The sequence below is a fragment of the Rattus norvegicus genome, chromosome 3 (genome assembly GCF_021556685.1).
Source record: "Rattus norvegicus strain SHRSP/BbbUtx chromosome 3, alternate assembly SHRSP_T2T, whole genome shotgun sequence".
Lineage (NCBI taxonomy): Eukaryota > Metazoa > Chordata > Mammalia > Rodentia > Muridae > Rattus > Rattus norvegicus.
Window position 1 is genome coordinate 52,552,235 of NC_141536.1, and position 25,875 is coordinate 52,578,109.

Below are 25,875 nucleotides of genomic sequence, written 5' to 3' on the forward strand. Positions count from 1 at the left end.
CGTTATCATTGAGTAGAGTATTGTTCAATTTCCACATATATGTGGGCATTCTTCCCTTATTGTTATTGAAGACCAGTTTTAGGCCGTGGTGGTCTGATAGCATGCATGGGATTATTTCTATCTTTCTGTACCTGTTGAGGCCCGTTTTTGACCAATTATATAGTCAATTTTGGAGAAAGTACCATGAGAAGCTGAGAAGAAGGTATATCCTTTTGCTTTAGGGTGGAATGTTCTATAAATATCTGTTAAGTCCATTTGACTCATGACTTCTCTTAGTCTGTCTATGTCTCTGTTTAATTTCTGTTTCCATGATCTATCCATTGATGAGAGTGGGGTGTTGACGTCTCCTACTATTATTTTGTGAGGTGAAATGTGTGTTTTGAGCTTTAGTAAGGTTTCTTTTACGTATGTAGGTGCCCTTGTATTTGGGGCATAGATATTTAGGATTGAGAGTTCATCTTGGTGGATTTTTCCTTTGATGAATATGAAGTGTCCTTCCTTATCTTTTTTGATGACTTTTAGTTGAAAATTGATTTTATTTGATATATTAGAATGGCTACTCCAGCTTGCTTCTTCCGACCATTTGCTTGGAAAGTTGTTCTCCAGCCTTTCACTCTGAGGTAGTGTCTGTCTTTGTCTCTGAGGTGTGTTTCCTGTAGGCAGCAGAATGCAGGGTCCTTGTTGCATTTCCAGTTTGTTAATCCATGTCTTTTTATTGGGGAGTTGAGGCCATTGATGTTGAGAGATATTAAGGAATAGTGATTATTGCTTCCTGTTATATTCATATTTGGATGTGAGGTTATGTTTGTGTGCTTTTCTTCTCTTTGTTTTGTTGCCAAGACGATTAGTTTCTTGCTTCTTCTAGGGTATAGCTTGCCTCCTTATGTTGGGCTTTACCATTTATTATCCTTTGTAGTGCTGAATTTGTAGAAAGATATTGTGTAAATTTGGTTTTGTCATGGAATATCTTGGTTTCTCCATCTATGTTAATTGAGAGTTTTGCAGGATACAGTAACCTGGGCTGGCATTTGTGTTCTCTTAGGGTCTGTATGACATCAGTCCAGGATCTTCTGCCCTTCATAGTTTCTGGCGAAAAGTCTGGTGTGATTCTGATAGGTCTGCCTTTATATGTTACTTGACCTTTTTCTTAAATTTGGGATCAACACACCAATCAATACACTTTAAACCTGTATTAATATGCAGAATGCACCTCAATTCTGTATCCAAATATAAAGGTCTCTACAAAAGTAAGATTATGGCTATAAAATGCTATAATTTGTTTAAAAGTAGATCTAATAATCCATCCCTATTTATCCAATTTCTTATAATAGTACCACATCTCCCGTATTGTTTTTTCAAGCCCCTCCCCTTTACCTAAGACACAAAGAAGCATAGAGAAGAGGAATGGAGTCTAAACTGTCATTATAGTTTCCTTTATGCCCAATACCATAATTATTTGTAAATTATCCCTTAAAATGGCAACATATCTATTATTTATAAATCAACTAAAACCATCCACTTAAATTAAGGGATTGGGACAATAGTCTTTTTGTAATTGAGGTTTGCCTGAATTGGGATGAATAATTTTTGTTAGGGGGCACAAAAGGAAATCAAAAAGGATGAAGTCAAAATAAACCTAGCTTGCATTTTGAAAAAAGGAAGCAATCAGAGTAAATAGACGGAAGCAAGCCAGTGAGCAGCACCTCCATGGCCTCTGCATCAGCTCCTGCCTCCAGGTACCTACCCTGCTTGAATTCCTATCCTGACTTCCTTCAGTGCTCAAAATGAATAAACTCTTTCCTGCCCGGGTTCTCTGGTCATGTTGTTTTATCACAGCAGTAGTATCTGGCAAGGATATCTGCTCAAAGACACCCCACACTGACACCCTTCTGACTGTCATAAAATCTGCTTGCTTTTCCATCATTTTGCTTTTCTATGCCCTCCAAGAGATAGCGTTGGCCGTTTGATCTCCAGAAAATCTTTCTACTCAGAGTGATCTAGTTCATTGGTTTCACTGTGCCCTTTCTTACAGTGAAACGTCAAATTAACAGAATCAGCAATGGGCAGGGAAATATTACAGTAGACTCTAAGGTCATTTAGAATTTTTATAGGGAACATTTTAAAATGCTTGCACTCCATTAAGTTGGCAAATATAAGAGAAATAGATTTCTAGATTCATCCAAACCACAAAATTAAAGTCAACAACCTAAACAGACCCACAGCAAATGGTGATACTAAAATAATATTTCTAAGCCGTACAGCTTTTTAAAAAAAGGTATAATGAACTCATAGTAAAAGTCTACCAGATTTCTTTTTATTTTATTTTATTTTAATTTCTTATTAGATATATTTCTTTACTTACATTTTAAAGGTTATTCCCCTTCGCAGTTTCCTGTTCATAAGCCCCCATTCCCCATACGGGTGTTCTCCCTGTACTTCCCCCTTACTGCCCCCCCATATTCCCCTGCACTGGGAGTCCAACCTTGGCAGGACCAAGGACTTCCCCTACCCTTGGTGCCCCAACAAGGCTATTCTCTGCCACATATGCAGTTGGAGCCCTGGGTCAGTCCATGTATAGTCTTTCGGTAGTGGTTTAGTCTCTGGAAGCTCTGGTTGGTTGGTATTGTTATTTTTATCAGGTTACAAGCTCCTTCAATTCCTTCAATACTTCCTCTTATTCCCCCAAAGGGGGTCCTATTCTCAGTTCTGTGGTTTGCTGCTAGCATTGACCTCTGTATTGGACATGCTCTGGATGTGTCTCTCAGGACAGATCTATATCTGGTCCCTTTCAGCATGCATTTTTTAGCTTCATCAATCTTATCTAGTTTTGATGGCTATATAGATATGGGCCACATGTGGGGCAGGCTCTGAATGGCCATTCCTTGAGTCACTGCTCTAAAGTTTGCTTCGATATCCCCTCTTATGGATATTCTCTCCCCCCTTTTAAGAAGGAGTTGAAGCATCTGCATTTTGGTCATCCTTCTTGCAGATTTCTAAAGAAGATCCACAACTTTTCCTTAACTATTCCAAACACAAAACAAAAGACAGCAACAAAAGAAATTGGAAGGAGCAAATGCACAACAACAACAAAGAAAACTAAAGGCCACTATCTTTGATGAGCATAGGTTCAAATATTAAAACATTCAATAAAATACCTGCAAACAGAATAAGATGTTCAACCAAAAGATTACCCACCATGACCGTGCTGGCTCTACTCAAGAAAGGCAGGGATGGTTCAACACATTCAATTCAGAAAATGTCCTAAATCACGTAAATGGATTTAATGACAAAAGTCATCGATTCATGCTAATGGATGCAGAAAAAGCCTTTGACCAAATCCAACATGGCTTCATGATAAAAGTTCTAAAAAGGATAGGACTGGAGGGGACACACCTAAGTGTAACAGAAGCTGCACGAGAAACACACAGGCAGCCTCATCACAAATGGAGAAACCATTGGGTTGAGTCTCAAATGAGTGGGGCGCATTCTCATCCAAGCCACTACCTGGTACGCAAGGCAGAGTGCAAGTGTGCACAATCCAAGCCAGGGTCAGTTGCTTGAAGTCATTGTTTTCCTCTTTCTATTCCTAACATTGCCTTCCCAAAATGCATCACTTCTCTGAATTTTTTCTTAGTGTTTTATTTTTGTCAAACTATGCAAATGTCAAACTATAGGAATATATGTGTGTGTGTGTGTGTGTGTGTGTGTGTGTGTATGTATGTATAATTTCACTGTAACAAGTGTTCTTATTAATGTTTCTGTAATTATATTTTATAGATGAGGAGCCCAAGTCACAGAGAGATTCAGATTCAGATAGGACCACTGAGGTTTGTTCACTATTTCTGTTTTTGGAAAAAAAAACCTTTGAATGCTGTGACTGCTCTTTATTTTCAGCTATAGAACTTACTAATTAAGCCATTAGTTTCTCATATGTTATCATCTGTCACTAACTAAGCTTGAATGTGGAGATTGAACACTCTATTTCTTAAAATCTGTATAAATTTTTAATTAATATAGAATCACACAATTTTCCTGTTACTTTCCTTTCTCTAACCCCTTGTACATCTTCTCCCTACAACACAGAGAGAGAGAGAGAGAGACAGAGACAGAGACAGAGACAGAGACACAGACAGAGAGAGACAGAGATAGAGAGACACAGAGAGAGAGAGAGAGACACAGAGACAGAGAGAGACAGAGATAGACACACACACACACACACAGAGAGAGAGAGAGAGAGAGAGAGAGAGAGAGAGAGAGAGAGAGAGAGAGAGAGAGCGATGTATAATTACAGCCTGTTGAGCCTTTTGTTGTCGTTTGAGTGTATATAGCATCAGAGCTGACCTCTTCCTAGTGGCTAACCAATAAGATGGCTCATCCTTGAGAGACACTTTTTTCAGCAGTCATTAGTTGCTGGTAACGGTGCTTTATGTAAAGGTGGGACGTGATGAGATATTCCCCTTCTAGATGAGCATGTGAATTGGTATTACCAATGCTCTGGTCTAGTTTATACAGCTGTATCTAGGAGACTTGTACAGATATTCTGCCTCTTGTAGTTTTACTGGTCCCTCTTCATCAATGTCGCTTCAGCCATAGACTCAGGAGCTATAGTGACGATTACCTATTTGATGTGGGCTCCCCACAGTCAAGCTATTAATCTCTGCACTGTTGTGTCCAGTTTTGGATTTATTGATGGTCTCCATTTGCAATGTTGAAAGGCTTCTTTGATGAGGGCACACTTAACTGTGGGCTGTAGAATAAGATTTAGGATGCAGGTAGGAATTATGCTGGTCTAGTCAAGGGTTGGTGGTAGATCTCTTTCTTAGGATCCCGACCTGAATGATGGCTAGGTTTCCACTCTCAGGCATGATATCCCCACCTCTTCAGTGAGTTTAAGCTCCATTGGATAGACATTCATTGCCACCAAAACGAGAGTTTCACTTCTTGACTTTAGCTTTTGCAGTTCCAGAAAATAGTATACAAGACGGCCAAGGAAGCCAGCAATGCACAGTCCAGTGAACTGCTACCTCCGTGAGCCATAACGGTGTCCATCGCCACAAAGGTTTAATGTGTGTTAGTTGTCACAAGACTGTGTTTATGATGGGTAGGATATAAATATCTTTGTCTCGGTGACTGAGCCATTGAGTGAGTGAGAAGATGACAGGAGAAATACAATTTTGAAGTTAATGTTTCTTTTTGGTTTTTCATGATAGGAAGAAGCAACAAAGGAGCCATTAGGACAAGGTAACCAAGGGAGTCCTTGTAAGCAAACAGATAATGGTGATCTCATTTGCATAACGATGGGGGTAACGTTAGTAAAGCAATACACTTGCAAATGCGCATCCAGATTGTCTTAGTCTCAAGTACTGTTATCAAAAGTACAAGGCAAACGTCCTCAGACAGTCTTTGTGACTTTATAGCCTTTTCTCTTTCTCCCTACAGCAATGTCTTCCTGAAAAAGCTTTTACTGTTTGGAGTTCTGGTTTTGGTTTTGTCAGAACATGAAAATGTAGATATGGTATACATGTTAACAGCCATTCATGAATCTTTCAAAAGATGTATTGATTTGAGTGTAAATAATGTTTTCATGAATGTTTCTGTGACTTTGTTGTGTAGATAAGACACCCATATCACGGACAGTCGAAGATTCGCCTGAGGACTCTGAGGTGTGCTGATTTCAGTTTTGAAGTTCTGAATGATGTAGCTTACTAAGTTCTTCTCACTCATAGATTTTATTCACAGATATGAACAAAGTTTTTTTTTCATTTGTTAGCATATGTCATTAACTCGAATATAAACGAGAAGTTAATCTCATTTTTTATTTAGCTTCTGACAGGATTGTGTCTATAGCTTGATAGACTGTATATATCTTTATCTTAGTGACTGATACGATGAGTGAATGATGGAGAGAATGACAGAAATCTACCTTTTAAAAGTATATATTGATAATATATAATTTATATATAATATGTAAATATATATTTGTTTTTCATGACAGGAAGAAGCAAGGAAACAACCAGTAGAAAAAAGTAACAAAGAGAGCCATTGTCAGAAAACAAATAATGGTAAAATTATGAACACTCAAATGTGCACAAAATATTTGATACTCGCTTCTAGCAAGTTCCCATGTGTATGTCCCAAAACAAACATCACTGTCTTTAAATATTTTTCTTGCCCACTTCTACTAAAATGATTTGTCCTCAAAAAATTTGAATTATCTGAAATTTTTTTCTGAGGTCTTATTCCTTTAAAATATACAAGCATCAAAATATAGATATAAGATATATGTAAACATATATATTTATAAATTTACTCTGACAAATGTTCTCACTAATTGTTCTATTACTACATTGTTTAGATAAGAAGTTTTCACAGATACTTGAAGATTCAAGTATGGAGTCTGAGGTTTGTCCAATGCTTTTATTTTAGAAAAGACTTTGCATGATGTGTCTGTGCTAAATTTATTTTAATAGAACTTATGAATCAATCCTTTAATTTCTCCTTTGTTATCATATGACACTCTCTTTACCAGTATATAGAAATTAGCCTGTTTAAGTTCATATATACTTTAAATTAAAATAGAATTATACCACTTTCTCTTGTTCTTTTCTCTTGTCCTCCACCCCTCCCAGCTTGCCATCCCTCTTCATGTCCTCATCTAAAAAATTGATAACTTCTTTCCTATCGGTTAATATCGATACACACATTCATATAATTTCCCTTCTTCTGAGTGAGGCTTTGAGTTGAATTAAATAGCTGTTGGTTCCCATCAACACGTGAGTACCACCATTGCTGCCTAGGTTCCATGGTACCAGAAGATACTACACAAGCCCCAAAGGGGCAGAAACAGTTAATCCTATGTGGATGCAACATACATGAACCAAAACAGTGATTAGTGTGGTGATAGTTTAATTTTTTTTTTTTATCTTCAGCTTCTCACAGGATTGTGCCTGTAACTTGAAAGACTGTAAATGTTTGTCTTAGAGAATGATAACAGTGAATGAATGATGGGGAATGAATGAAGAAATATAATTTCTGAAGTTAGGTTTTGTTCTAAACCACAGGAAGAAGCGCCAGAGCAGCCAGTGGAGAGAAGTAACCAAGGGAGCCCTTGTAAGCGAATGAATGATGGTCTCACGGATGCTCATGGTGGGGTAACAGTAACAGCAGTGACATGCTTGCAGATACGCATGCTCAAACACTGCTAAAAGTGTGCACGTCCCCAGATAAGCAACACTTTTTTACAAGTACATTTAATGATTAAAAATGTATTCATTTCTTGAGAGAGTATTTGTAGCTTGTAAAATTCTTTTTCCCAGTATCACTTCTTTTAAATATTTTTCTCTTAATCACTTCCTATTGTAAAAATGCCTTCCTGGTTGGTAGTTTAGTCTCTGGGAGCTCCCAAGGGTCCATGTTAGTTGACTCTGTTGTTTTTGTTGTTGTTGTTGTTGTTGTTGTTGTTGTTTTTGTTTTTTTGTTTTGTTTTGTTTTGTTTTTTTGTGGAGTCCCTATTCCCTCCCGGTCCCTCAATCCTTCCAACACTTCCGCAAGACTCCAAGAGTTTTCTGTCTGATGTTTGGCTGTGGGTTTCTGCATCTGTTTCGGTCAGCTGCTAGGTGGAGCCTCTCAGAGGACAACAATGCTAGGATCTAATCTGCAAGGTCTTTCATGCAGGTTGCAAAACTAGTGTGTGTGTGTGTGTGTGTGTGTGTGTGTGTGTGTGTGTGTGTGTGTGTGTGTGTGTGTGTGTGTCCTGACTGTGGATCATAATGTCCTAGCTGGGTTGCCTTGTCTTGCCACTGTGGGAGAGGATGTGACTAATCCTGCAGTGACTTGATGTGCTGGGGAGAGGGGCTGTGTGACAGGGACTGGGAGGACAGGAGACTGCAATCAGGATTTAAAGTAGATAGATAGATAGATAGATAGATAGATAGATAGATAGATAGATAGATAGACAGACAGACAGACAAACACCTGGAAAAAAGAAAAAGTGCCTTCCTGAAAATGCTCAACTCTCTAAAATTTTTCTTGCTTTTTTATATTAATGAAATATAAAAATGTAGAGAAAATAAATATACATGAGATATAAACAAGTATATAAATTTAACTTCACTATAATAAATATTCTCATAAAGTTTTCTGTGACTGCACTGTATAGATAAGAAGTCCATATTGCAGAAATCAGAAGATTCAAGTGGAGACTCTGAGGTTTGTTCAATGACGATTTTGTTTTTGGAAAAATTCCTTGTATGAAGTGTGTAAAGTGCTAACACTATTTAGAGAGAAATTTGCAACCTAGTCTTTTGCATCATGAAACTTAAGCAATTGATGACTGGGGCTACAAATTATGAATCAAATATAGATAGGAAAGAAAATATTCACAAACAGAAAAAATATGAGTGTGTATGCATCGTTTGTATATGCGTGTATGTGAATGTGTGCATATGTGTTTGAATGTGTGTGTTCTGTGTGAATGTTGTATGTTTATAAGTGTATGTATGTATATGTATATATGTGTGGTATGTGTGTGTGTGTTATTATTGTATATGTTTTTTTGTGTAAAATTTTGGTTTCATATTATTTGACCTGTACAAATAATTTAAAAACACAAAGCAGATTATTTTTCCTCTCTGGGAACAATGGTTTTAAGATTACAGATATACAGCAATCTCATATTTTATGGGGCCATTGTGAAAGGGTTGCACGGATGTCCTGGGTTAAAAAAAAAAAACAAACCAACCTCCCAGATCGTGGTCTCAGCACAGAGTTGAAGTGTCATTACGTGATAATATTGGGCTCTCTCAAGTAGCAGCCAGGTATATTTTAGTTTCTTTAAACAGCAGAGCCCTCACTTTACTCTACACAAGGTTGCGATATCTGCGTCTCAGGCATGCGCACGGTGTACGTGCAGTGCTCTGTACTGTGAGGTTTCCTGTGCTGTGCACTCTTATTCTTCTGAAGTAGTTTTCTCATTCTAAATATTAATGATGCCCCGAGGCACTAGTACTTTTGGGCACTTTTAGAAAGGTGGTTTTGTGAATGTCTTTTAGTTTTTGGTTTGGTCTCATAAACTGCTCCGTTCACTCTTTATTGAAACTGACACATCTGATAATATTTTGCTACTTGGTGTCATCTGACCTTTCATGGTCAGTTTTTATAGTCCTTGGCCATTTGAAGATAAATTTGATCTAATAGCATATATGAGGTTCTTCGTTCAAGTGGTTCTGATTTTTATAAAATGGATCTAAAAATATCCAAATCTCTTTCTAGAATAAAAAGTTTAAACACTTTTTTAAAAAAAAATCATTAAGGGGCACTGGTGCAAATCAATCAGTCTTGATGCTTACCTTTACAGGGTATTTTTGAGTGTCTTACCAAGAAGGGTATCAGTCATTTACATGGTGCTTCAGGTCAAACTGGAGATCAACACATTAAAGGTAAGAACCATACATCACATAAAAGCCCCTGTGTGAAGCATTTGCTTATAGTACAAAGGCCGATAAGGTAGAAGTCAAAGAGTATTATTACTACTGCTTTAGGGGCTTTGGGAGAGGAGGAGAGAGGGAGGGAGAGAAGGAGGGAGAGACAGGGATAGAGGCAGAGAAAGACAGACAGAGACAGAGAGAAAGCCTGGACTTGGAGTGAATAGCAACCACTCAATTCTGTTCCTCACACCTCCCAGTCATCAGAGTAATAGGCTGATTAATGATTAATTTGAATAAAATGCTTCTACTATTTTTGAGGTTGTTAATTTTTGGTGCAGAAATTATCTTTTTTCCTTTATAGGACGCCATGATTATTTCAAACCCATGAAGTATTGTGTGCGAGACACTTAATAGAGCTCATTTCTTGAATACTAGGATCGTTTTCCACAGTCAGTATTGCACTGACTTGCAACGCAGCAGGTTGTCAAAACCCAACAATTGCATGAAAGTCCAGTTTCGGTAACATTTCAATCCTGAACTCTTGAATGTTATTTCCTTCTATGGTGCCTTTTAAAATTCTAGCTGAAAATTTTTTTTCATACAGCATGTTCCAATCACTGTGATCAGAATATTCCCTACTTTGGATTCATTTTCTTTTCACATGAATGGATCAATAAAATTGTTTTTGTTTTTGTCTGGTTTGGTTTGGATTTTGTTTTCCAAAATAATGTTTTCCTGTGTAGCCTGGCTGTCCTGTAACTTGCCCTCCGAGAGCTCACAGGGATCTGCCTGTCTTTCCCTCTAAGTGCTGGGATTAAATTTAAGCTAAATTTGAAGGAAAATTCACATAAATGCCTGCAAAAAAGAAACCCATTTTGTTAATTATTCTTTAATAAATAGTTGAGAACCACTTTTTTGATATTAAATGAGCCACATGCTCTAGCAGAGCCATCACCACTGTGCAACTTCTAAATTACAGGACAAATTAAAAATATGTGGTGTAAATGACTCAAAGGTATTTTCTGTAGCATCTATTCTCTTCTATTCTAGTATTATTTATGAGAGTTAAGATATCATCGCAAGAGTTAGGTTTGATCAGCTGTCATATTTCTCTATATCAACCTTTATAACTTATTTTGCATATTTCCTCTTAATATTTCAGTTAATTTGACTGCAGTCATAAAAAAATCCCGTCATTGAAGATCTTAATTTCATGTTTTATTAAAGCTAAAAATTTAATTCCCTACAAGATATGTCTTTAATGTTGCTATACACAGCAAACAAACAAAACAAAACAAAAAGCAACAACACCAAAAGAAAAAAAAATCTATGCTCCCCCAGTCTAAGTTTCCTTGTGGAATAAATTTTCATGCAGTTGTTAGATTTTGACAGCTTCCTGCATTTCAAGTCAGTGTAATATTGACTGTGAGAAACTAAACCATTTATTTAGTTATTTCTAAAATTAGCATGAAGTTTCAGTTGCATTCATAAAGGTTTGTTTTGATATATTTACATAAAAATGTTCTGTCTTTTTGGTATTTAGAATCTCCAAAGAAATGTCTTCTCTTTAAGGTAATTGCTTGATAAGTTCATAAAGCATCATTAAGTGCATCCTGTATGCAGTAGACAATGAGCACTAAGTATTGTCTTTCCAACCCATGCAGCCCACCACTGAAATGAATGACTCGGATCCTAAAAATGCATTAGAAATGGCAGATGCGCAAGCATTACCATCAGGTAATTTTTGTGATAAAAGTCATTCTGAAAGAACCTTGAACTATTGGAAAGGGTTAGGACATTTACTTTTTTATTTGCCACTATATTGATAAAACTATTTGATATAAATGACCCAATAGCCACTATTAGCATCACGTTTTTGGTTTTTTGTTTTTTTGGGTTTTTTTTTTTTTGCCATGGGAAATATTTTAAAATTGGAACCTTCAACTAAAATAGTCTACATTTTGATTTGATTCAGAACCTAGAATGATTTCTGCCATCAACGGAAGTCAATTATGATGGTTTTAAATAGGGTTTTCTTAACATTTCACAAATGTACAGTGTTATCCATCACTTAAGAAGGCTAAGGACAAATTTCCCTTTAGCCTCCTTGAACAACTCAAGACATTGCATCTTGGAATGTCCATTATAATTCTGCAGGACATAAATACATGCCCATAGGCTTTACTTCAGTATGTTAAAATATGAGTTTTCTAGACATAATGTTGTATACCAACTTCGCAAGCGTTTATAAATTAGTAAAGATCATATAGTATTTGTTTTATAGTTCAATTCAATTAAATATGGATCATTATTAGCAACATCTAAATAGTAACAATAAAACAATAGACACTATTTAAAATGAAATAAAATCTTTATGAATGAATAAATGAGTTTCCCTTTATCCCTAATATTTAAACCATCTTGACTAAATAGAAAAATATTGCATCTTTAAAAACATGTCCATCTTAATTCTATGGGGGCATTGGTCTCTTAATTATCTGCATCTAATCTGCATTTTAATTTGTGGATCTGTATTGTCCTCCATTAATCATATAACTAACTACATAGGTAATAATAAATAGTGCAATATGCTACTTTGTAAATATTATGATATTTTCCTTCATTGCTGTTGTTTTTATTGAGTGGTGTGTGTGTGTATGTGTGTGTGTGTGTGTGTGCGTGCGTGCGTTACATAATACTTCACTCCTCTAGTGAATTCCTTTTGTACTCTAACCTTTTATCTAGCGTTCTCTCTGTATTTATGCTATTCCCTATGTCATTGGATCTCAACATTTCTAACACTGTGACCCCTTAATACAATTCCTCATGTTGTGATGACCCCCATCCATACAGTAATTTTCTTTGCTACCTCATAACTATAATTTTACTATTGAGCAGTGTTTCAGTTCCTAAGGCCATAGGAAATAAGTGCTTTCTAATGGTTGTGACCCTGATGCTCTATGTATTGGATAAGGCATTATTTATAGAAAAGCCATTTTGATATTTTTTTTGTTTGTTCTTGCTTTTTAGAACATGGGCAGGGAGCCAATAACCACTCACCAGGTGAAATAAACAGTCACTCAAAACAAAATAATTCAAACAATTGCTACCTCCCCTTCAGAGTATAATGGATAAATGAGTCTTCAATAAGTAAATAAAAATATTCTAGAAAAATCAGAACATTCCTGAATTAGAGTGGTGCTTAGTAGTACCTGTTGGAGGAAGATAACCAAATCATGGGGGTATCACATAAAAGTTTGAGCAGAAAAGAGACAAAATACTTTTCCAAATCTTGTATGAGCACATGTTGGACATTAAGGAGTAGGGTGTTGATTGATGGAGGCAGTAAGCAACACTTTTCATAAGGTAAATACTTACAAGGTAGTTTAAGAGATACTGGTATGGGGTAGAAAAGAAATCTGTGAATCCATTTGCTTCTCAATTATTTTTAAGCTAATTTCCAGCTTCGATCTCTTTTGTAGAGTGGTTGCATAAGTACATGAATATGAGTACAGTGTTATTAGAGGTGGTGGATTTTGATGTCCATTCAAGTGTCATATGCAGCTTTGGCATAGTTAGAACAATATTCTACAGAGGAAGTTATTCAACTAATGCCAACTAAGATCGTAATACACTCCCATTATTACTAATTTAAAAATTTCTATTATTATAAATACTGTCATTCTATTGATACATTCATTATAATTTATTTTCTCTAAATCTATACATTTTCAGCAAATTCAGATTTAGAAGTGACATCATCAGAAAGCGAAAAAAGTCAGAGTGATAGTACGATTAATTCACCATTGGTATGTAATTATTTAATTTTTGAGTTATGCATTTAATGCTGAGGTGTGTGTGTGTGTGTGTTCAAATGTCCATTGTTTGTGTACCTGTGTAGGCCTAGGTGTGCACCTGCTAACAAAGGTTTGAGGTCAATTTTAAGTGTTCTCCATCATTCTTCACACTGTTGTTAAGACAGATTCCTTTTCTGAATTTGGACTGGCTTCCCCAAGGTCCACTGATATTTTCTCCTTCCCCAGTGCTAGAATACCCTGCAACATGGTGCCTACCTTTTTAGGTGGGTCCTTGGGGCTTCAATTCAAGTTCTGATGATTGCAAAACCAATCCACTGAGCCATCTCTCTACCTAAGTACTGTCTTTCTAAAATTAATAATAAGATTAAGGCATGTGAAATTGTATTTCAGGTTATCTTATTTAATAATTTATAATTTAGTATTTAATTATAAAACATTTTTACCTTCTTTAGTTCCCATAGGATTCTTCAAATGTTTGGTTTCATAGCAAAATATCACCCTTCATTAAAAAAAATTTACAGCCCTACTTTTTGTATAGCAATTTAATTTCCATATATAATAGTATAATAGAATGATTTGATGTAATCATAAAAAGAAGGAAAAATTCAGGTTACAAAACCCTTCCTCATAAGAAACACATTTTTATAAATCACTTTTTTATGTGAGTCCCTGTGTCAAATGTATTCATATTACTCATTTCTGGTGTGCTAATAGCGAATTGAATGAGAAAGAATATGCAATTTTCACAATCATGTGTTAAAGAATAACCTATATTAGATTCTTCTGCAATGCCCAAAATGACACTTTCTACTTGAGTATACCATGAGTTGAACTCATGTATCTACCACTGGGAAAATAAAACCAAACAAAAGAAAACTAACTCAAAACCATAGAGGAATTTTAATCCAGCAAGATGAAATACAGACACACACTTTTAATATCTAAAAATGAAGGTAAGGTCAGTTTGTACAAGGAAGCAGCCATGTTTGAAAGTGACATCTAATTGAGGGGCATACAAAGTGATGAATCAGAGAAAGATTTGACAGAGTGAGTCATAGATAGGATATGCCCAACACACTTGAACAGCAGAGGAAGACAGAGACTACTTGAGAGCAGTGTGAGAAAAAGGGTGGTGTACATGTATAGAAGTTTTACTGGGACAATTCTTCAGAGACAGGTTATAGAGAGAACAAGCTAGACACAGGTGATGACAGAGCAAGTCAGAGAATGAGAATGAGATAGAAAATTAGAACAGATTGCCAAAGTTAGTATGAGGCCAGGCAGAGCAATTCAGTCAGAAGCCAAGAGAAGATGGATGGAATCAGTCAGCCTGGAAGATAAGGCATACAGTCAATTAGAAGCTTCCAGGCCTAGGCCTAGGGATAGTTAGAACAGGGAAAGAAATGCTCTGGACTCACCTCAAGCCATGTATACACACAGCTTTGCTATGGTTCTCATTTCCTCGTTTCATCTGAGAAAATAAAAATGACATTTATGCAAAACAAACACCCACTGCAATAGAGTTAAACAGCAACATAGAACCTCCTATGTGCATTCAGGCATATTGTATACTTTGTTTATGACTCTATCCTTTGTTTCAGGTCATATTATCCTTTCTATGTCTTTTTTCTCAATATTTAGACATTATCCACATATATACCTTTGTACATATCTACATGTATACATCATAGGCCAGAATCTGCTTGTGAGGGAGCACATATAGTTCTTATTTTTCCTCCTTTGGGTCACCTCACTTACTATTATAGTTCCCAGAGGCATCCAATATCCTACACATTTCCTTGTCTTACTCTTCTCCAAGTGGTTGTCTGTTAAGATCATCATCAGTGCTTCACATTTTCTTCCAGATTTAAAGCTTGAAGTCTTCCCTGTGATCTGTTCCTTCATTCCCTCCATTGAAGGAGGAAAAAAAATGAGGTCATAAAATCAATAGCAGTTAGAAAATTAATAGCATATCAGAGAATGGCTGCATTTAGAGAGGGGAATTTTGGTGTTAGGGTATCAATAATAGCTTTCAAATGTCAGAAAATGCTGCCGAAGGTGTCATGCACAGTATTTGCTATTACAGCCATTTGTGTTAAAGCTTACGCAACATATGCTGTAGATACATTCTCACTGGCCTCAAAGTGTTCTTGCTGTTGCTTTAAATAGCTAGGATTTAAATGCTTCTGGTGTTGAGTGTGTACTCAGTGTGGCAGGCAGCTAAAAACTGAATGTACCAGATAAGGTCACATGGCACACTGACAGGACAGAAATACAGGTGAACTAGACTTGGGATCAAGGTAGTTATTCACATGAAGAAAAAGGTTTGTATAAAGATTATTGATAACATTAGCAGCTGCAATAAATTAGAGGTATGGGTGGAATCCTATAGTCAGAACAAATTGCTGTCTGAGAAACTGAAGCTGCATCCGTTTTCAAAACATCCACTTATGTTCTTCTTTTAAAATAAGCTCATGCATCTTATGCATATCATTTTTATATTAATTTTATCAGACTGTATTTAAGTACCTTCCAAGGAAGGAAGAGAATGCTTATTTAACTGGAAGTACACTTCTACAAGGACAACATACAGCAACTGGACAAATGAAAGGTACGTTTTCTTAAAATCCATTTGAAAAGGTACTTTAATCATGTGGGTAAAAATCTACCACTCTCCAAAGAAATGTAACTATTAAATATAGAGTACTGCAAACAGAGAGTCATGGTATAAGAATTGTATCTCTGTATTCCACAGGGTTGCAAATGAGACTGTCACTGACCCAGATGAGTTACTAAATAAAGAGTTAGGTGTTTAAGGATTTAAGGATAGTAATTCATAGTGAAGAGGAGAGAATAATGACCAAAGACAAAAGCAGTGAGCAATGTCTGTGAGAGGAAGCAAATTCTGGAGAACATGCTGCAGCATGTAAGAGGAAACCAATGATGAAGAAAATACTGGAACATGCAAAATAATAGCTTTTTTGTTTTAAAAAAGGAATGGTTGTATAGTGTTGAGAGGAGACTATAAATGGATGTTGAAATGCCTAAAACTGACCAGAAATTAGAGCCAAATATTCTTCCTACTTTCTGTCCTTGATGCTTGCTGGTTGTTAAACTGTTAAGTACTCCACCACGTAGGCTACTTTCATTTACATCGAGTGAACACAAATGAATGTAGTAAGGCACATATAAATGGGTTCTGATGCTGTGCAACTCATTACTTCATGACAGAATCTCACAGAGAAGGGAGAAGAAGAAAAAAATCATGGGTGAATGGTGAAAATAAAGACACAAAGACTAGAAATGATTGCCTGTATGTTCCATTTAACTCTTGATAACCAAATTTCAGTGTTGTCATTCTATGATCCATTATCTCCATTGTGTAGTGGCCAAATATTCTCATACAAGTTGGTAAGGAATATTCAACTTATCTAATCTGGAGTAAATTTAAAACCTCCAAGTGAACTTAATGATTAATGTCTTAATCATCCCATTTCACATAGTGTTTTTAAAGCAATAATATCATCTATATTTAGAAATAAGAAAAACATGGCAGCAGGAAGAGAAGGCATGATGTCAGGAACAGGAGGCTGGGTGGGCACATTCTATCTGTTCTGAGGAAGAAGAGGTGAGCATGAGGTGGTGTTGGGCTACCAAGTCCCAAGGCAATGCCCTCACACAAGGGATCTACTTCATCCAGCAGGGCTCCACCGCTTAAAGCATTCACCATCTCCTGCAACCAGTGCCAGAAGCACTGGACCAAGCTTTCAAACACCTGAGGACACCTTAAATTACAGTACAGCACATTCATTTTCCTTAGAAAACATAGTCATGATGAATGAAGATTTGCCTTAGTAACCTGGTCTCAGAAGTAAAAATATTCCAGAAAATTCCAAACATCTTTCACATATAAGGAAAATGGAATGGTAATTTTTATGATGGTAACTCAAACATTTTAATGTTTTCTCTTTAAAGATGTTTTAAATTGAAATAGAATGACATCACATTGCCCCCTTCCCTCCAGTTGGTAGGCTATTTTCCTTTCATCGTTATTGTTGCATATATGAGTGTATATGCTGCATATATAAATTCAAATGACAATCACTTTTTACTGTTTGCATATATATGGCTCCAGGGCTGTTTCTGTCAGGAGTTATAGAGTGCCCTATGAAGTAGACTGTTCCTATGACATTTAAAATTTTTATATTAGAAGATTTGTTCATATATATTCAGTACATGACATTGTAAGTGAATTTTAGGAATTACATTCCTTGGACCTATTAACATCAAATACCTTTGATGTAGTGAGATGTTGTGTAGTTACCTAACTAATTATGCACTGGGTAGATATTCAAGTATTAATGGTAGTTTAAAATGTTTAGTTAAGACAGTAAGGTGCAAGTTTGATTATTAGCATTTGAAATCAGTGTTTACTGTGACTACAGTTTTACCCAATGTTTCATTATAGTATGGTTAACATATGCCTTTGCCAGCAGAGTCAGAGGCTGAAGACACATCAACAGAAGAGGCAAGAAGTGATGATGGCAGCGAAAGTACCCAGGCTTTTGTACGTGAGCCTGAATATTTATGCTATAATTTGATATGTCTCAACAATGTAGAATAGGTGGTATTTTTGAGGTTCTCCTTCGGATGGAATACAGTATTATTCATGCTGATATTTGCATGTTATATAGCACAGTCTAACATTATTTCTCTTTATTACATTCTAATTTTCATTATGATATTTTCTTGTTATTTAAATATTTGCAATGAATACTTTAGCTTTCTAGTCCCTCTTTGTCTAGAATGAATGAAGTGTAATTTCAGATTACTGTATAGAATGATTGATTGATCTCGACTTACTATTTAGATTTAAAACATTTACATTGTGATGGTTTTCAGGATATTTTCAGAGTCTGAATTAGCTTAGAGCTAGACATGACACTTGAATTTGCTGCCACATACCTGATCCTCGCTTGTGCTCCAACTTGTACAACTACCTCATGATGATAAAATACGTAGATAAAAATTATATCTAATGAGAAAACATTTAATGTTACAGTTGAAACAATACAGTGACTTGCAAATTGGTTTCATATAGAATGTGATCACTCCAGTGACTAAAGATTCAACTTTTCATAGCTTCTTCAGTCTGTATGATTCAGAAGTTAAATAACAATACCCATTAAGAGAATGTCCACTTGCAGAATGTGACATTTTGTTATTAGTATATGAAAATATTTCTGAATTATCTACATTTCAATGAATCAAAATAGAAAATGTCAAAAAATATGTTTGTTCTTAGTGAAAATTATAATGAACATAATTTAATTCATATTGGCACCCATTACTACAAAGAATTCACATTTCCAAAAACTTTTAATAAACATGTTATGAGAATGTTCTCATTGATACTTGAGGTAATCAGATGGGTGCGTAATAGATTTTGAAATTGCATACATTTTTTCCTATTTTATGTGATAGGCAAGCATATAAGATTACATATAAGGTTCTATGACATGATCACAGGAGAATAAAACAAGGTAACAGAACACTTTTAGGTCAGAATATGTGCTTCAGTGGAAAACAGAATAACATGGACAGTATAGCCATTATCTAGCCAGAGTAGATCTCTCTGAGTATGAAATTAAAAATCAGCCTTACAATGAGAACATATCAGTCAAGTTAATCACTTGGAGCTTGCTACGTAGGACATAGAGTACAGTGGATCACATCTCTTCATCATTAGATTTTGGAATTACTGACATATAAAGAAAGACACACATACTTTAGTCGCCTTTGTTCTTGTAGATTAATAGGCAAATGAGTAGATGCTCCAGGTCACAATGCTCTTACGCTCCTCGTCTTGTTAAAGTTTGCTTGACATTTCTGAGGTTCTCCTTCAGTTGGAATACAGTATTATTCATGCTGATATTTGCATGTTATACAGCACAGTCTAACATTATTTCTCTTTATTACATTCTAATTTTCATTCTGATATTTTCTTGTTATTTAAATATTTGCAATGAATACTTTAGTTTTCTAGTCCCTCTTTGTCTAGAACAAACTGGAAATATAGTTTTCTTGACATATACAACTTGGAATACAACTAAAGCTTTTACTAGCTGCCTACCCTCCTCTTCCTTCAATATGATATTGAGCACTGAAATTATTCCTCTTCATTAATTTCTACTATAGCAAGTATCCTTTTTTTAAATATTTTTCAGTATATTGTAAAAAACCTAATGCCATTTTTCCTTCCAGCCATTTAGTATCCAGAGTTGATAAGGACTCTAATACTTATTATTTATTGCTAAATGCCTAAGCCATAAGCTTTGGCTCGATCCTTGACTAGCTTGTAATTTATTTAACCCGTCCAAACTATTGTGTCTCCTGCATGGTTATAGTTACCTCTCCTGCAGTCCTAGGCTGCCTCTTCCTTCTCGTCTCCTCAGCATCATTTCTAGCATCTCACTCAGCATATCCCTCAGCACCTCTCTTCTTATTCTCTCACTACTTCCCAGAATCCTCTCTTCCTGCCAGTGTCCCTCCTTCTATTTCCTGCCTCAGCTCATTGGCCATCAGCTTTTTTATTGACAGGTGATGCTTTATAAATTTAAAACTATCCTCTTATTTCTCTATAGAATGCATGTAGAGTTTAGTGATCACACCTTTTCACTGTTGACGTATTTCTGCTAGCTATTATTATGTATGCGATGGATCTCCATGGTTTAGTTTATGTAGTCAGTGGCCATAAAATGACAGGAAAAAAGCTTGACGTAGGTTACCTATAACAGGTTCTCTACTGAAACAATGTAGTTTCAAATACATTACTCTCTCAATTTTCAGTATCATTCTTTTTCAATAAGAAATTCACTTGTGCTCTATAAGTGAGTGCGATTTAGTGAAAATCAGTTTTGGTATCCCTCCTAACAGAGTATCTCTGAGACATATGGATTAAAGAAGATTTTGGGTTATTTACGGAGGATATCAGACCAACAAGCACAAAAGGTGGCCACTGGAAGAATGACTGGTAAGGACTATGTTAGCTTACAGCTCGTTATTGAGATAGAAGAATTATCTCACCAGTAGATATTTGAATCCAATTCCGAATTCTGTCAAAAGAAATCTGTCAGAAGGAATATTCCTTCTAAACCAGGACACCTGATGCATTCCAGTAGCCAAAGAAATTGCCATTTTATGTATTATAAATTAGAAGAGAAGTCAAGTTACAGTAAGAACAATATGAATGGAACAAAAATATCAATCTCCCAAGGCTTAAAGAACTTCAATGAAGTGTGGACAGAAAAAAAAAACTGTGAGAGCCAGAGAACAGGAAGGACTGCTCTTCTGGATATGAAAGAGTCATTGCACATGATTCATAGTAGCTGTGATTGCTGGCAGGAGATCTACAGGCCATCAAGCTAGTTAACATCCTCGCATGGATTGGGGATGGCTGTATGAGGCCCCATCTGTAGCTGAAGAATTAAATGCCAGTTGATGGCTACTATGAGAGGGAAAATAATTTTGTTCAGGTGTGCAGTGCTTGGTAGGTTGTGAATGTTCTGGTAGATGGATCAGTACTCGTGTGCATACTGGACAGCAATAAGTTGACTCTAGGGGCTTTAAAAAGAAAGTAAAGGATGTGAAGGTGGAAAGGGTGTGTTAGCAGGAGTTAGAGAGGGAGTCGGTGGTGAGTGGGAACAGCACCCTTCTCATTGTTATTCTTCAACACCAAATGATCAGCCCTGGACATATGCATAAAGATAACGTTACACAGACTAAGCTGGCTGCATTGTTGTGTTTGGGAATACACATACAAACATGCATCCATACACATGCATGTACAAATGCTAACTTATATGCATGTGGTAATAATTAAAGAAAATGGCCTTGTATTTGAAAGATAGTAAGGTGAGTACTTAGTATGGTTTGGAGGAAAGCAAACAAGGGGAGAAACAATGTAATTATAATAATCTAAAAATTTATTTAGATAAAAGTTTTGCTGATTGATATGCATGTTGTTCAGATATTGAGATACTCAGATACCACGATATTGAAAGAAGTGAGCATTGTCATGTGAATACATTAGTAGTATTGCACATTATGGTTTGTTCATTGATGCTGAGTTGATGGATTCATAGATGAATCTTTTGGATTCAGATTTTTAAACAATTGAATTCTTTCAGCATTAAACAAACATGGGTTTGTCTGAGTCTCCATCTGTCTGTATCAAGTTTTGCAAAATTACAACTATTTAATACTGATTATTTCTTCAAAGAAAGATTAAAGGTGATCAATCCATTCACCAAGAAGATGAAAGCTTAATTTTTAAGTCTAAATTAGTGTAAATGTGAGGCTTCATTTCGCCTACCATCTCATTGTAGCTCATTTTAATCAAATATGTGTATTTACCAGCAGAAGTCAAGAAAATGATGTCCAGAGACGAGCAAAGCCACAGTGAAAGCAGTGTGAGCGACCACTCATGGGTAGGCAGTCTTTTACTTTTCCTCTTATAAATACAGGTTTATTCTCCCATAATATGCCCCCATTTTCCTTCCCTCTGCTCCTCTCAGTTCCTCCCCATCTCCACTCACATCTGGGTCCACCTTTTTCCACCTCTCACTAGAAAACAAACAGGCTTCTAAGGGAAAAATAATGAAATAAAATAACATTAAACAAAAACTAACACATTGAAATTACACAAAATCAGCAATCAGAAGGAAAAGAGTCTAAGATAAGGCACAAGAAACAGAGGCTCACATAGTCATTAAACACTAACCTGAAAACCATAATGTATGTGCGAATGACCAGAGTAGTCCTATGCTGCCCTGGGCATGCTGCCTCAGTCTCCGTGAGGTCATACATGTGTAGATCATGTTCACTTAGAGGGCTGCGTTTTCCTAGGGTCCATATAGCTATTACATTGTTTCTGCCAAATTCCCTGAGCCCGGGGAGGATTTGATGGGGACATCCCATTTACGGCCGAGTGTTCCAAGGTCTTTCAATCTGCATTTTGTCTTGTTGTGGGCCTCTGTATTTGTTCCCATCTGCTGCAGGAGGAAGCTTCTCTGATGATGGCTGGACCAAACACTGATCCATGAGTATATCAGAATGTCAATAGGAATCAGTTTAATGCTACATTAAAAAAAAATAGCACAGTGGTATTTGGTTTTACTCTAGGTTCCTAGGCTATCTAATTCTTGGTTCTTGGACATTCAAGCAGTGTTGGGTCTGGGTTCTGTATCTTGGCCTGAACAATAAGTTAAATCAAATGTCAGTTGTTTGTTCCCACGAGATTCGTGCTACCGTTACACTGGCGTATCTTTCAGGCAGGACACTATTGTTGATCAAATGGTTTGTGGCTGGGTTGGTATTTGCATTTCTCCTTTGGTAGCTTGCAGAACACCACTCTGTACCAAACGCGCTGGAATGTATGAGTGAAGACTTTATGTAGTCACCAGACAGACACCTTCATATCCAATAGCTTGTGTAGGTGGTGTTTTTAGCAATAAAGCCTTGGGTATACAAATATGTAAAGTGAAGATTCTTTTTTTTTTGACATATTTTTTCTTTTATTAAAAATAAACGTTTCTTCCCCATACAATATATCCCGATTATGGTTTCCTCTTTCTCTAACTCCTTCCAGTCCGTTCCCAGAACCTGACTTTTTTTTTTTAATTTAGAGAATACTTTATTAGTTTTTGTAATCAAACCCACGTATATAAGACCTTACATATTTAATACAGTGTGTTACCCCTGTACAAATGGAAAAAACTTAAGTTCAACATTTCTAGACCAATATGGCTGTTAATTTCTGTACAGTGCCAACTCAACACAGTAAACAGGGATACTTTTTTCGAAAGTTGACAGCACAGGTAAAGTTTCAAAAAATTCAAATTATATATCTGTATATATATATTTATATTTATATAAAAAGACCAATAATAGCAGTGTGTTATGCATCAACAGCAGCAACAGCTTTTCCAGGTTCTGCAGTCATCTGAACAAAACTGTAGAGACATCTAGCACACTCCATTGAAAAAAAAAAGGTAAAAAAACAAAACCCGAGAAAACAGCACAGTTCTGTTACTCTTGTGGTACCTGGCACCATTTTTTTTTTAAATTAGCTTTTCAATCATCATCTGGAAAGAAAACATTCTGAGCAACATCATTAAAAACAGCTCTGATAAAGCACGGTCACTACTACGTATCATAAAGCAGGTACAAGCTATTTTACATCCACAGAGGTATGATACAGTACTGTCCTACATCTATAATACTAGAGGATACAATTTAAAAGGCATTATTTAAGACTTGATTCTACTTTTCCAGCAGAGGGCCCAAAGGATGGTGTGACACAGCTTTGTAAAGAAACATACTCTAGACAGGATTTCCTTTCACTAGTGGCACAGTTCTAAGGATTCATTCTCTCCATGAATGTCAGCTAAAACCGTTATTAAAAAAATGAAATATCCCTAGAACAAAACCGTATAACCACCGGATTCACATGAAGATGACCTAGTGGAGACAAGCTGGACCTCACCTTACCAACAAGCTATCAAATCTGTTATGTTTAAACAGTGAGACCTCCAAGGAAGGAGATGCCAAGTAGTGCTTCAAAGCTTCGGACCACAATCAAACACAGCATCCTTTTCAACAGAAGCAGAAGCTCATCTGAATATGCTCATGGATGCTGACATCAACATTTAATCATCTCCTCACTCATCCAGGAAGAGGGGGAGATCAGTTACTACTGTACTTTATTGTGTTCAACCAAATCACCATGTTACAAAAATAGCAAGCTGCCATAATAAAAAATAAGGCTCCTCTATCCAGCACCAGATAGCATCATTTTACTTTCAAGCCTAGAAATTGCACACTTGTATATAAACCAATCGAAGATGAGGATTGAGAGTTCATCTTGCTGGATTTTTCCTTTGATGAATATGAAGTGTCCTTCCTTATCTTTTTTGATGACTTTTAATTGAAAATTGATTTTATTTGATATTAGAATGGCTACTCCAGCTTGCTTCTTCTGACCATTTGCTTGGAAAGTTGTTTTCCAGCCTTTCACTCTGAGGTAGTGTCTGTCTTTGTCTCTGAGGTGTGTTTCCTGTAGGCAGCAGAATGCAGGGTCCTCATTGCGTATCCAGTTTGTTAATCTATGTCTTTTTATTGGGGAGTTGAGGCCATTGATGTTGAGAGATATTAAGGAATAGTGATTATTGCTTCCTGTTATATTCATATTTGGATGTGAGGTTATGTTTGTGTGCTTTCATTCTCTTTGTTTTGTTGCCAAGACGATTAGTTTCTTGCTTCTTCTAGGGTATAGCTTGCCTCCTTATGTTGGGCTTTACCCTTTATTATCCTTTGTAGTGCTGGATTTGTAGAAAGATATTGTGTAAATTTGGTTTTGTCATGGAATATCTTGGTTTCTCCATCTATGTTAATTGAGAGTTTTGCAGGATACAGTAACCTGGGCTGGCATTTGTGTTCTCTTAGGGTCTGTATGACATCTGTCCAGGATCTTCTGGCCTTCATAGTTTCTGGCGAAAAGTCTGGTGTGATTCTGATAGGTCTGCCTTTATATGTTACTTGACCTTTTTCCCTTACTGCTTTTAATATTCTTTCTTTATTTTGTGCGTTTGGTGTTTTGACTATTATGTGACGGGAGGTATTTCTTTTCTGGTCCAATCTATTTGGAGTTCTGTAGGCTTCTTGTATGCCTATGGGTATCTCTTTTTTTAGGTTAGGGAAGTTTTCTTCTATGATTTTGTTGAAGATATTTACTGGTCCTTTGAGCTGGGAGTCTTCACTCTCTTCTATACCTATTATCCTTAGGTTTGATCTTCTCATTGAGTCCTGGATTTCCTGTATGTTTTGGACCAGTAGCTTTTTCTGCTTTACATTATCTTTGACAGTTGAGTCAATGATTTCTATGGAATCTTCTGCTCCCGAGATTCTCTCTTCCATCTCTTGTATTCTGTTGGTGAAGCTTGTATCTACAGCTCCTTGTCTTTTCTTTTGATTTTCTATGTCCAGGGTTGTTTCCATGTGTTCTTTCTTGATTGCTTCTATTTCCATTTTTAATTCCTTCAACTGTTTGATTGTGTTTTCCTGGAATTCTTTCAGGGATTTTTGCGATTCCTCTCTGTAGGCTTCTACTTGTTCTCTAAGGGAGTTCTTTATGTCTTTCTTGAAGTCCTCCAGCATCATGATCAAATATGATTTTGAAACTAGGTCTTGCTTTTCTGGTGTGTTTGGATATTCCGTGTTTGCTTTGGTGGGAGAATTGGGCTCCGATGATGCCATGTAGTCTTGGTTTCTGTTGCTTGGGTTCCTGCGCTTGCCTCTCGCCATCAGATTATCTCTAGTGTTACTTTGTTCTGCTATTTCTGACCGTGGCTAGACTGTCCTATAAGCCTGTGTGTCAGGAGTGCTGTAGACCTGTTTTCCTGTTTTCTTTCAGCCAGTTATGGGGACAGAGTGTTCTGCTTTCGGGCGTGTAGTTTTTCCTCTCTACAGGTCTTCAGCTGTTCCTGTGGGCCTGTGTCTTGAGTTCACCAGGCAGGTTTCTTGCAGGGGAAAAGTTGGTCCTACCTGTGGTTCCAAGGCTCAAGTTTGCTCGT

General features: G+C 36.4%; 1 protein-coding gene across 1 annotated transcript in view; it reads left to right on the top strand.

Annotated features, from left to right (window-relative positions):
• 4932414N04Rikl (RIKEN cDNA 4932414N04 gene like) overlaps positions 1-25,875 on the top strand; it is a 240,381-nt gene that overhangs the window by 50,695 nt on the left and 163,811 nt on the right. Inside the window, exons 19-33 of the mRNA XM_087654922.1 lie at positions 3,778-3,827; positions 5,211-5,241; positions 5,614-5,663; positions 5,996-6,062; positions 6,356-6,402; positions 7,062-7,110; positions 8,159-8,208; positions 9,356-9,437; positions 10,969-10,997; positions 11,090-11,162; positions 13,161-13,234; positions 15,758-15,854; positions 17,740-17,810; positions 20,180-20,276; positions 21,662-21,732. Coding sequence (XP_087511048.1) covers positions 3,778-3,827; positions 5,211-5,241; positions 5,614-5,663; positions 5,996-6,062; positions 6,356-6,402; positions 7,062-7,110; positions 8,159-8,208; positions 9,356-9,437; positions 10,969-10,997; positions 11,090-11,162; positions 13,161-13,234; positions 15,758-15,854; positions 17,740-17,810; positions 20,180-20,276; positions 21,662-21,732 — 938 coding nt within the window. The remainder of the gene's footprint in view (positions 1-3,777; positions 3,828-5,210; positions 5,242-5,613; positions 5,664-5,995; positions 6,063-6,355; positions 6,403-7,061; positions 7,111-8,158; positions 8,209-9,355; positions 9,438-10,968; positions 10,998-11,089; positions 11,163-13,160; positions 13,235-15,757; positions 15,855-17,739; positions 17,811-20,179; positions 20,277-21,661; positions 21,733-25,875) is intronic.